General features: G+C 41.5%; 1 protein-coding gene across 3 annotated transcripts in view; it reads left to right on the top strand.

Annotated features, from left to right (window-relative positions):
- The window catches only part of Vps13c (vacuolar protein sorting 13 homolog C), a 159,208-nt gene that overhangs the window by 111,600 nt on the left and 34,976 nt on the right, over window positions 1-12,632 (top strand). For all 3 annotated transcript variants that reach the window (XM_013346382.2, XM_005347681.3, XM_013346383.2), the window contains 10 exons: window positions 688-848; window positions 1,862-1,983; window positions 2,590-2,884; window positions 4,163-4,552; window positions 6,059-6,163; window positions 6,834-6,998; window positions 7,944-8,072; window positions 8,341-8,474; window positions 9,884-10,010; window positions 11,715-11,950. In XM_013346382.2, the coding sequence (XP_013201836.1) occupies window positions 688-848; window positions 1,862-1,983; window positions 2,590-2,884; window positions 4,163-4,552; window positions 6,059-6,163; window positions 6,834-6,998; window positions 7,944-8,072; window positions 8,341-8,474; window positions 9,884-10,010; window positions 11,715-11,950 (1,864 nt within the window). The remainder of the gene's footprint in view (window positions 1-687; window positions 849-1,861; window positions 1,984-2,589; window positions 2,885-4,162; window positions 4,553-6,058; window positions 6,164-6,833; window positions 6,999-7,943; window positions 8,073-8,340; window positions 8,475-9,883; window positions 10,011-11,714; window positions 11,951-12,632) is intronic.

Raw genomic sequence — 12,632 nt, 5'->3', positions numbered from 1 at the left:
CAAACAAAAAAAAACATTTGTCAGAGGTTGCAATAAATAGTGGATAATTCATCTCTGGGTTTCCTCTAAACATAAGCTTGACCTTAATTAATAAATACCCATAAACCTTGATTATTACTATGCCCTAAATAATAAGTATTATGTTTCTAAAAGGGCGAGCATTCAGTTCAGGGAGAAAAGTGGTTATAGTAGGAAGTCTAAAGCCTTGATGGTAAAGATGCCATTACAAAGACAAGGGAATTGTTGGTATCTAGTTGAGAGAGTAAAAAAATAGGTTAGATTTTATTTGTTTTTAGTATATTTAACTCCTCACTGTTTGTAGCAAAAGTTTTATATTGTCTTTTTTTTTTAAATCTCAGAGTCTTATAAAAACATGTTTTCTGACGATAAACAAGCATGCCCTTGTCATTACTGTGGCGTGTTATTATTTTGCTTAAGTTTACTTTTTTTTGGGAGTGTTTTGCTTTCATGTATGTTTGTGTACCATGTATGTGCCTAGTGCCCTTGGAAGTTGGAATAGGGCCTCAGATCCCTTAGAACTGATATTGTGAGGTACCATATGAGTGCTGGGAATTGAACCCAGATCCTCTGCAAGAGTAACATGTGCTCTTAACTCTGTAGGTCCAGAGTTTGCTATTATTAAAAAAGTGAATAATTATAATTCTCTTCTCCTGTGCTCTACTTTAGTACCACATGGCTATACAGAAGTGGGCAGTGTCCCTGTGGCCCGGCCTGGCCGGCGATTGTATAATGTACGGAATCCCAGTGCCAGCCGTTCTGACTCTGTGTTGGTGCAGATTGATGCGACAGAAGGTAATAAGGTCATCACTCTCCGCTCGCCTCTGCAGGTAATGCTGTGGCAACGTGTGTCCCTTTGGGCGTGCTGGGTGTGAGAGGTGCAGTAAAACTTCCTGAGCACCTCTGATGGTTTAGAAATAAACAGCTAAACAAAACAGCTTCTACTCCTACCTGGTCCTGATACTATGATTTATTTTAAATGGCTTGAAAAACAGTTTCATGCATGTATTTATTTACTTACCTACTTATTAAATAAACTCCAGTTTTACTGCCCACAAGCCCATAAGCACTTATGTTCCTTTAGAGATTTGGAACACTTAAACATCTTAACATTATTATGTTCTTATAGGAATTTAGAGCTGAGATACTATAATTATGGTTGCTTGTCAAGTAGTATAGCCTTCTGTTCTCTTAGTAGATCATCACTTGAGGATGGATTTTTCAGATGTTTTAGGTGTTCGAAATGACCTACTCTCATGTAGAAGAAAGAAAGGCATTTTAATCTGTATAAATATTTTCCTTTCTATTTTTAGGGTTGTACGAAACCTTTTAGTCTTTCCAGCGTTACTACAGGCTTAATGTATGTGTCAGTGTAAAGAACATTTCTCCCTGCCTAATGCGTGTGTACAGATTGGAGCTATTTCACAGTCTGGACCGCTACCTCTTAGGTCATTGTTAGCTGCAGCACCCTCTGCAGCGCAGTCAGGAAAAGAGCTCCATGGCTTTGCTGTTTCTTTGTCACGTGGTGTGGTAATGGGAGGCTGTAGTGGAGAAAGCAGGGCTGCAGTCTTCAGGAGTGCTGCACCCTTAATAGTGGCATAGGCTAGCAATATAGTGATATGTAGGTGATGTGGCGGTGTCAACTTGCAACTGGCACCTAAACATTAAGTTCAATGTTCACGTGTAACACTTAAATACCTAAATATTCTTGTTAGCCCATGGAAATAGCTTCCAAAATTAACTCAAAGCTTTCTAGATCTATGGTAAATCTTCGTGCTACCAATGCTTTCTTTTTAACTTCCATGTCACTTTAAAGAAAACATTTATATATCCATTCCAACAGATTAAAAACCACTTCTCGATAGCATTTATCATCTACAAATTTGTCAAGAACGTTAAGCTGCTGGAGCGCATTGGAATAGCCAGACCTGAGGAGGAGTTCCACGTCCCTCTGGATTCCTATCGGTACGCACCACTGTGGATGTAGTAAGCTTCCAGATGGGATGGTGCTCACCAGAGCTGGGGATGGATGGGTAGCACTGCCGAGGAAATTCTGAGTCTTAGGGGCATTGGGGATGGACTGAAGAACAGTAAGTGTGCACAGTTAGCTAGGGTGTGTGGAAGTACTACAGTGGAGCCTGCTAATGTGTACAATTAATGTGGGTTGTTAATCATATACGTAAACAAATGTTATAAAGGAAGATGAACTTGTGTATTCTAGTTTTATAAATTGGATCTCTATGTTAGGGAGAGCAGCCTTACATTTTTAGCTGTCCTAGCCATACAGCAGAAATATATACGTTATCATTGAATTTGCAATATAATCTCTTCATTAGATACTTGACGCTTTACAATTTTCTAAGATTACATATTTTATTAGTTTGCCTTTATAGCAGAATGAAAACGTTTTAAGTTGTCCTTCCTCTATGGGACAGCTCTGTCACTTCAGGCATGTTCTCAACTTTCTTAACAGTGGCTTTCTGCATTTGTAACAATACCAGAGCCCGCCATATGGAGTCATTGCGAACACCCTGATGTTCTTTTCCTCACCTTCTCTCGAACCCTCTGTAGATGTCAGCTGTATGTCCAGCCGGCTGGCAGGCTAGAGCGGCAGTACACACAGTCCACCACGTACATTTCCTGGAAGGAAGAGCTTCATCGTAGCAGCGAGGTGAGGTGCATGCTGCAGTGCCCTGCAGTGGAAGTCAACTTCTTACCGCTCATTGTGAACACAGTCGCTCTGCCTGATGAGCTGAGCTACATCGGTGCCCACGGGGAAGACTGGGACCCAGCCTATGTCATCCACCTTTACCCTCCTCTCACCTTACGGAACCTTCTTCCGTATTCGCTAAGATACTTGCTTGAGGTATGTGTCTTGTATTTTTATTATTATTATTGCTATTATTGTACAAAGTGAATTCTCGTTCTGTTTTATGATGTCAGTTTAAGTAGATGTTTCGTGTTTTTAAGATGCATTTATTATCGCTAACCTGACACGACTTTGCCATTTCGGCCTCCTACTGTGTGCTTTCTGTGTGCTCCCATGCTTCAGTCCTTACAGGGGTCTCCGCTGTGGGTGCAGACCCACTGCTGCTCGACAGTGGTGAGCCTGGGATGTAAACCTAGGTCGTTCAGCTTCCCAATCCCTGCTTCTTTTCTCTGCTGTGTCTGCCAGAAATTAAAAGTCTCTTCATTATTTTAAGTCTCATTACCTAAAGGAGAGAAAGATGCAAATGGGAATAATTCATCCGGATTTTTGCCTTAAAGTTCATGCTGAGAGTAAAATTCACTATCTGCCGTGGACACAGGGGTGTTATCAATATGACTAAATTTGCACATTCTGTGATGTTTTAAAATGCAATGGCTCAAGGAAGTGTCTGGAACCCAAAAGATTCATTTCCTTTGCCAAACAATGGTCCCTTCCTTAGTTATGGAGACAAAAGTTAATGAAACGAACCAAATAGCATCTACACAAAAGAAGGCCACTGTCAGGAAGCCTGGTTTCTATTGCTAGCTTTTATAGTTTTGAAAGATGTATTTTTTGTTTTTAAGTGCTTGTATGAGTGCAGCACCTAAGGAGTCTAGAAGGCCCGATTTCCTAGAGTAGGGAGGTGCAGGTGGTTGTGAGTCACTGGATGTGGGTGCTGGGAGTTGAACTGCAAGAGCAATACATTTCTTAATTGATTAGCCATCTCTCTAGCCCTACCATTAATTTTTAAAGTGGTTCTACCTTGTTTGGCCCGACTTTCCTGGTTCTGTACATACAATAGCGGTGAGCCGTGGTATGGGAACAGAGAGGATGAAACTGATGCACACTCACTGAACTGGCTCATTTTATGATCCAGCACTAATGGGAACAGCTGAGGTCCAGATCCAGTCTTCGATTCTTGGCATAGGTACAGGTTTTTCTAAAAAAAAAAAGAAAAAAAATTGGATGATTTCGCTACAGATAGCCCTAAGACACTGACTGGCTGTGATACAGTATTTCCTTTGGAGTCCTTCGTAATTGCTGAGCATTTCTAATACACGAGCATGGTTAGACTTGGTGGTCAGCCTTCCTTGGTGGAATATTTAGCACTGTGTAACATACAGATTGTGTTATTAAGGAAGCTGGGTAACCACGGTTTTATGTGATTGTTTTTAGGGGACTGCAGAAGCCCAGGAGCTTGCAGAAGGCAGTGCCGCCGATGTGCTCCACTCCCGAATCAGCGGCGAGATCATGGAGCTGGTTCTGGTGAAATACCTGGGCAAGAACTGGAGTGGACACTTCCGCATCTGCGACACACTTCCCGAGTTCTTCCTCGTGTGCTTTTCCTCAGACACCGGGGAAGCGATGACAGTCGACTTGTCAGTACACGTCAGGCGACTTGGCTGCCGGGTGGAGCTGTCTGTCTTCAGTCCCTACTGGCTAATCAACAAAACTTCTCGGGTTCTCCAGTATTGCTCTGAGGACATACATGTTAAACACCCGGCCGATTTCAGGGATATTGTTTTATTCTCTTTCAAGAAGAAGAACATCTTTAGTAAAAATAAGGTATGCTCTAGCAAGTTAAAATAGGAAAGCTACTAAATCTAGAGCCTTGGGAATCTAAAAGCATGTTTGGCTATGTGTGCAGCGCCCTTGATATAAATTAAGTCCAAGGAGACTTTAAAGCCTGCAGAGTCCAGCTGGACGTTAGGAACTTGCATCAGAAATCAGCTGAAGCAGGGCTGGCTCCCCATTCTTAGGCGCTGTGGGATCACTGCTGTTACTCGGGTCCTGCCAGGTGGAATGGCTCTGGTTTATTCTCTGTCACGGTACTGGTGTACATGTGAAACATGCAGTGGTTGGACTGGCCTGTATCACTTGGGCTTCTCAGTGCTTCCTAAGTGTCCAGCCGTGGTCAGCACTCACCCCTACACTTCTATATATGCTGCACCCGCCGCACACAGTGCTAGTCTCTCTCACGCGACCAGTTTCCCCCGTCCTGTCTTATCTGCTGCTCATCCTTACATTTTCTGTTTCCAGTGACTCTCCATATTCCAGTCATGTTGCTTGCTGTCCCGGGTCTCAGATCTCAGTGTACATTATTGTCACCCAAGTGGCTTTAGAATTGTTTGCTGAATCCTGTCCCTGGGTTTACTTTAGTAAATGGTCTTGGCAGAACCAGAGAATCTGTATCTAACAGAACCCCAGGTGATGCTGCTGTCTGGGGATGACTGTTGAGAGTTTGGATCAACACGTGACATTGGAATTGCCTCTGTTTGTGACTTTGGGGAGTCCTCATGTTTTTTTATGGTCTTGGTGGGTGGGGAGGGGTGAGCTTAACTGCAGGGGTGCAGTTATGTCTCTTCTGTAGGACTTCCCTCTAAATCCCAGAGACAATCACTGTCCCCTCACCCACTGCATTTTATGTGTGGTGTCGTAATTATTAGAATGGGCTATTTTTATCTGCGTTGAGTTCATGCTCACTGAGGATGACAGCCGCGTCCTGCGTTTGAGTCTTTCACAGTGCCTGTCTTTTATTACCTGGTGAATGATGTCTTTATTTGCTAACACTTTTGAGAATTTTTATCTCTGTCATAAATCTAGCATTGGGATATTTAGCATTGTGATCCTTTAAAAAAGCAACATAATGCATGTTTAAATTCCTTACTATCTTTGCTGAGGTGAATGGGAAAGTCAGAGCTATCCTCCTGGTCTTTGTTTCCTTGGAATCATTCCGTATGGTTGTGGTTATATCTTTCTATGTCTCAATAGTGGGGAAATTGCCAGAAGTCTAGGATTTTTTTCTTTCTTTTTTTTTAAATATTTATTTATTATGTATACAATATTCTGTCTGTATGTCTGCAGGCCAGAAGAGAGGGCACCAGACCTCATTACAGATGGTTGTGAGCCACCATGTGGTTGCCGGGAATTGAACTCAGGACCTTTGGAAGAGTAGGCAATGCTCTTAACCACTGATCCATCTCTCCAGCCCCCTAGGATTTTTTTTTCTATGAAGTAAAGTTAATATCATCTTTTAGGTTTCTTATAAGTGTTATGTGTTCTCTGGTGTAGGTACAGTTAAAGATTTCAACTAGTGACTGGTCCAGCGGTTTTTCACTGGACACCGTGGGAAGTTACGGGTGTGTGAAGTGCCCTGCCACCAATATGGACTACCTGGTAAGAGTATCTGCTTTATTACCTTCGTCTGTACACTATAATATAGTAAGTACAGTAATACACTATAATATAAGTCAAATTATTCTGGGGAGAACTGTCTCTAGATATTCTGTGATTACTGTATCAGAGCAGAACTTGAATTTGTCAAAATTTAAGAACGGAGTTGAATCCATTGGAGAAAGCTACTTGGTTAATATTCAAGATATACTAAAATTTTTATCCTAAATACCCTGTCAATTATTTCTTAAATCTTAAGTGTGACTCCTTTGAAAATCTGAGTAATCTGGTGCTACATAACCTGATTACTACCGCTTCAGAATTCTAAGTTTATTGGTAACAGACAAAGCAATAAAATTTGAGCCTACTAATTATAAAAAAAAAAAATCAACATTTGGACTATTTTTAATAAGTAGAAAAACCTAGACAGTAAATCTGTCATTGAAAATTGTCATGAAGTTAGTGACCTGTGTTTCTGCAGTTGATTTCTGATAAAGCTGGTATAAGATACCAGGCCTTTTCTGTGAGAGACAGTGATAGAGACAGCTTTTATTTGTTACCTTGTTTAAGAATTCTTACTTTAGGTATTTTAAGTTAGGTGTGTGGCATGTGTCTCCATTTTTGACACTGAACAAAGAGCATGAAAATGAGCTCGCTTGTTTCCTTCCCTCAGGTCGGGGTCAGCATCAAAATGAGCAGTTTCAACCTCTCAAGAATAGTCACTCTGACTCCCTTCTGCACTATTGCAAACAAGTCCTCCTTAGAGCTGGAAGTCGGAGAGATTGCCTCCGATGGCTCCATACCCACCAACAAATGGCACTATGTCGCTTCTTCAGAGGTAAAGTTCCCTAGAATATGACCGATAAACAGGGACATAGAAATGTAAATCGCATGGATATTTTATTACACACTCTCATGCACGTGTGTGTTAAGTATGACAGTAGCTTCAGAAGATCTTTATTTCATCCCGTTTGAGAGTAGGAAGTTTTTGGTAATTTATTGCCAGTAGCCTTGTCTCGATGGCTAGCAGCCACTCTCTAGTTCTTCCCACACGACTAAAATTGAAACGTGTTATGGAAAGCACATAGTGCCAACGTGCTGTGTAAAAATGCTTGTCTTTGATGTGAGTTTGCCACAGTAGTGTATTGATTCAGAAGTAGAGTTTACCAAGCATTCTGTAATAGAACCACATTTTGTGTTCTATTAAGAACTAACAGTCCCTGTTGATAGATGGAGAAACAGAAGCTAAAATTGACAGCTGCTCCTGGGGTCTGGACTTGCAGCCTGCCATGTGGTAGCCTCTTCCATGTCTGCATTTGGCTTTCTGCTTTGTGAGAAGAAGATAGTCTGTGAAAAATCCTTTGTGTATAAGTGAGGTGAACTTGACAAGGCACAAGAGCAAATGCAATGAATGAAGGATATAGATTTAAAGTATATGGAGGCATTCTTAATAAGCTCTTGGGCTTCTCATCATGTAATTCCTACAACTACATTTAAATTAATAGATTTTTATTCTGATGAATGCCTTTTGGTTGCATAATTATATCGATAGAGTTTTGTTATTAAAGGTTCTTGCTGTATAACCAAGGCTGGGATCTTCCTTTTTCAGCTTCCAAGTGTACCACCCCCAGCTTATCAGTGTTTTCATTATGAAGCAGAGAGGAATTTAAACAATTGTGATGGCATTTTACTCCGATTTAGACCTGAAAACTTGGTTACTTAGCAAGGCAGCATCCTATGTCACGGCACAGTGTCAAAACTGGCTTTGTACTTGTGTTTTCAGTGCATTCCATTTTGGCCTGAAAATTTGTCCGGCAAGCTTTGTGTGAGAGTGGTGGGCTATGAGGGATCCTCCAAACCGTTCTTCTACAACCGGCAAGACAATGGCACTTTATTGAGCTTGGAAGAGTTGGTAAGTCTTCATTCATATTGTAAGACACTGTGCCTTTGACTTTTAAAACTTGCTTGGACATGTTTCTGTAAGCTGTGCTGTAGAGATCAGTAATGATTTGTAGGCCTACTGTGTGCATGTTCAATGCCTACATATGCTGGTAAGAATCAGAACCAGTAAGAACCGCAGAAAGGAAGCGGTGTGTTTGTACAGCTGATTGAACTGTGTAGTGCTTCGTGTGTAACTGAGATTCAACTAGTCCACTGAATGTGCTGTTTTCCCGAGACAGAATGGAGGTATCTTGGTGGATATAAACACTGCTCAGCACTCAACTGTTATAACCTTCTCTAATTACCACGAGGGATCCGCACCTGCCCTGATAATGAACCACACACAGTGGGATGTCCTCACATATAAACAGAGGTATGAGAAAAGGCTGTGTGAGAAACTCGATTTTTTTGCTGTCATTGGTCCACAGTCCCTTCTGGAAAATGTTGGAGCTTCACATCCCAGATGTCTTCAAACTGTAAGGAGCATGTGGTGTTTATTCCTGATATGCTGGCAAGTCTTAACCCAGTATTCATAACATTTACATACCTACAGCAGAATTTACATGTACCATGTTAACCTGGGAGAAAGAGATGCTCTTAAAGGTCTCAGTCGGTTGAAATATGTCTTTTTACCAAATGTCTTGACAGAAAAACGTAAGAAAACCTTTGGGGTTTTAGAAATCTCAAAATGCCTAAAAATGACTGTGAAGTTATTTATTAAACATCATCTCTCCCTTTGTAAGCTGGCAAGTGAACTTCTCCCTATAAATGCACCTCTAGTTTGAGGTAGGGTCAGTAAAGGTTAAAGGATATGTGAGTTGTGATGCTGTGTCTATACCGGGGGTAATAGGAATCTTCTTATTCTTGTTCTTGGAATGTTATCATTTGAATGATGTCATTATTTAATATGTGAAAATAGTTTAAACCAAGCCTATGGCTCACTCAGGTCTGTAATTTTAGCTCTTTAGGAGGTTAAGGCAAGAAGATTGCAAATTTAAACCCACCCCAGGTGACTTGGTGAGGTCCTGTCTCAAAATAATGCATGAATAAAGGACCAGGGATATAGCTCAGTGATAGAGCACTTGCCTGGCCTATAAAACCATGAGCTTAATAAATACAATGGGTGTGTGGGGGGGGAGAAAATAAGGAAGAAGGGAGGAAAGAATAAGAGAGGAGGGAGAAATACTGAAGCACAAATTTGGATAAAAACCCAATTGGTTCACTTTTATCTCCTCTGAGACATGTTTACACTCTATAAACCAATAATCTGCCACTTTAAGCTCTTTGGGGATCTTGTTCTGATTCCTAATGGGTTAATGTTGATTAGTTTCAGCACTTTACAGTTTAGTTTGTTCAGCTGCTGGTTCTCAGACTCTTTGAGTAGGAATGGATGGACTCTTGTTTCCTTTTCTTCCTGTGGTACTTATTATTCGTAAGCTTTTGCATTTGATTAAGAACTTTAAACTTAGGAACTGAATTAAGTTCTGCCATGGGCGATGTTGACTGTTCACCGCCATTTCATAGAGGGACTTAGACCAGTGTATCTGCCTCCATGGGTTCCTCTGGTGTGTTCCTCCCTGGCTCAGCTTTGAAAGCGTTGAAGTCAGAAGTAGTGCTGTACTGCCATATTCTGTCTGCCCAGACTTCAGAACTGTTAGTCATGGAAGGTATTAGTGCCTGTGTTTGGGGTTGAGCTGTATTTTATTACTAAACAAGCTCCGAAGACCTTTGTGGTTTCTCAAGGCCAAGGTGTGCTGATCTTCCCTCTGTCAATCATTTCAGTGGCTCACAGGAGGAATTTGTATTGCTGCCAAGAGAAACCCGACTCTTTGCTTGGGCAGATCCCACTGGCACCAGGAAACTCACATGGAGCTATGCATCAAACGTTGGAGAGCATGATCTCTTAAAGGTACCGTTTGTTGTGGAAGTGCTGTCTTCACGGGACAAAAGTGAATTGAAATGTTTGTAGAAAGTTATTTATGTGCTTTATATTGCAAATAATTTGTATTGGTTGTTTTTCTGGTTGCTATGATGAAGTTCTGGCAAGGCATCTTTAGTGAGGAAAGGGCTTGTTTGGGCCTTTGTAATTCATGGGAACACAGTCCCTCAGGCCAGGGAAGGTGAAGCAGCTGGTCACAGTACATCTGAAGTGAGGGTGCAGGGAGAGATGAATGCTGGTGCTCAGCTTGTTTGTCCTTTTTATTCAGTCTAGGACTGTAACTCCTGGAAGGGTGCTCTGCACATTTAGGTATATCTGTCCACCTCTATTAGATTTATGTAGAAAATCTTCACAGATATGTCCAGAGATTTGTCTCCAACATGATTCTAGAGCCTATCTAATTGACTTGGTAAAAATAATCACAGGCTCACCCCAATCAGCTTGACACCCAACACCCAACTAACTTTTACATATTGGTCTTCCATCCCTTGACTCCCTCCTGCGACCATTTAATAATATAAAATGCATTCAGTCTATTTTCACATGTCCCTCTGGTCTTTAACGGCCCTAACATTATTCAGAAGTGTAAGTACAGTCTCTTCTGAGACTCAGGCTGTCTCTTAACTGTGACCCCACCTCCACCCCTGGACAGTCATGAAGAAGTTACATATTTCCAACGTACAGTGACATATAGTAAATACTTCATTTCTAAAGGGAGGGGATAGGGGCAAAGCATGAATGATCATATCTAAATTAGGGAACCCAGCAGGGAGAAGGTGAAATCCTGCATTTCCATATTCAACACCTGGGACCTGCAGAGGAATCATCTGAGGCCCAGAGAGCTGTGCAGCCCTGCCCTGCCAGCTCTGCTGCTGACAACAGACATAGCCCGTCTCTCTGAAGCAGCTGCCCTCTGTACTTGAAGATGTCCCATGGTCCCGGCATCTCAAACATCCTGAGATTTCTACTGCAACTAAAGGGTCATCCCCACAGCTTCTTATGATGACCTCTTATGAGCCTCCTTGCAGGAACTGTTCTCCAGTTTGGAGACAGCACTGATTGATACCAAAGGGTACTCAGTGCCCTGCTCAGTGCCTTGCTCAGTGTCCTGTCGGCCCTAACTAGGAACTCAGACCAAGGCACCACTCTGCCAATAATAGGGGAAAAAATGATGGTTTTGTGTATGTGTGTTCTATGCATGTATGTATATGTTCACATGGGTGTTGGCACATGTAGTGAGTGTGTAAGTGCATGTGCTTATGCATGTAGAACCCTGAAGTTGATTTCTGGGGTCTTCCCCAATCTTTTCCCACTTTATCAAGACAGGGTCATTTAATGTGGTTAGTCTCAGTAGCTAGCTTGCTCCAGAATCCTCTCTGCCTCTGCCTCCCAAGTGCTGGGATTATAGGCAACCACCCTTCCCAACTAGCTTTTAAATGGGTTCTAGAGCTCAAAACTTTAGATCTTATTTGCAGAACTCTGAGCCATATCCCTAGACCTGCTGAGTGTTACTATTATTTTTATATAAATGCTAGTTTTATGTCAATTTAATGACTGGATTTTTCTATCTTAAAGTCATGCTTTTTAGGCTTTTCTAATCCATCCCAGTTGTCAAATTCAGTTTTAAGTTTGAAAATTCCATTCAGGTTTAACTCAAAGTCTTTCTTTCTCCAGGATGAGTGTGGACAGTTTCCATACGATGCAAACATCCAGATACACTGGGTGTCCTTCCTCGATGGGCGCCAGAGGGTTCTCCTTTTTACGGATGATGTTGCTTTGGTTTCCAAAGCTCTCCAGGCAGAAGAAATGGAACAGGCTGATCACGAAGTCACCTTGTCTCTCCACAGCCTTGGGCTTTCTCTGGTTAACAATGAAATAAAGCAGGAAGTCTCATATGTTGGAATCACCAGGTATGTATGTATGTATATATATATATATATATATATATATATATATATATATATATATACACATATATATACACACAAAGGGAGATAAGATGCCAGGAACCTTTAAAAGGCCCAGAGTCCATAGTACCTAGTTAGTGAGACTATAAACAGATCCTTGTTCTCGGTGTGATATATTTACTAAATGACTCTTTGGAATGTCAGCTGAGAGGCCCAGAGATACAGAGGACTCAGGTACATCTGTGCCTTTACAGTACTCCTGTCAGTTGGCAGGGAAGAAAATCACTCCTTCCTTCCATCCTTCCTCCCTCCCTTCCTCCTTTCTTGTTTTAAAAAATGAGTTACAAAAACATTGTGAAAAACTGAAAATAGTACCTGCATCTGCCATGGAAATAATTCATTTTGTGCGGTGGAATTTGGAGAAACTGGCATGCCTTGGGAAAGACAACTAGAAATAAATTAGGAAAAGGTTCATAAGGGAAGCAGTATGTACTATGATAGGTGTTTGAAAGGTTTGGGATGTGAAGTTCAAGGGCAATGAGATTAATTATTGAGGATTTGTTGGCGTACTAAAGAGTTCTACAATAGCCCAGAATGGAGTATAACAAAGGCCTGCGAATATCTGGGAATAAACTTGCAGAGAGTAGTGATCCACAGTCCTCTGTGTGTGCTGGGAACTGGAACC

This window comes from Microtus ochrogaster, chromosome 5, assembly GCF_000317375.1.
Source record: "Microtus ochrogaster isolate Prairie Vole_2 chromosome 5, MicOch1.0, whole genome shotgun sequence".
NCBI classification, from domain to species: domain Eukaryota; kingdom Metazoa; phylum Chordata; class Mammalia; order Rodentia; family Cricetidae; genus Microtus; species Microtus ochrogaster.
Note: the sequence above shows the minus strand (reverse complement) of the source record. Positions and strands in the feature narration are given on the sequence as shown.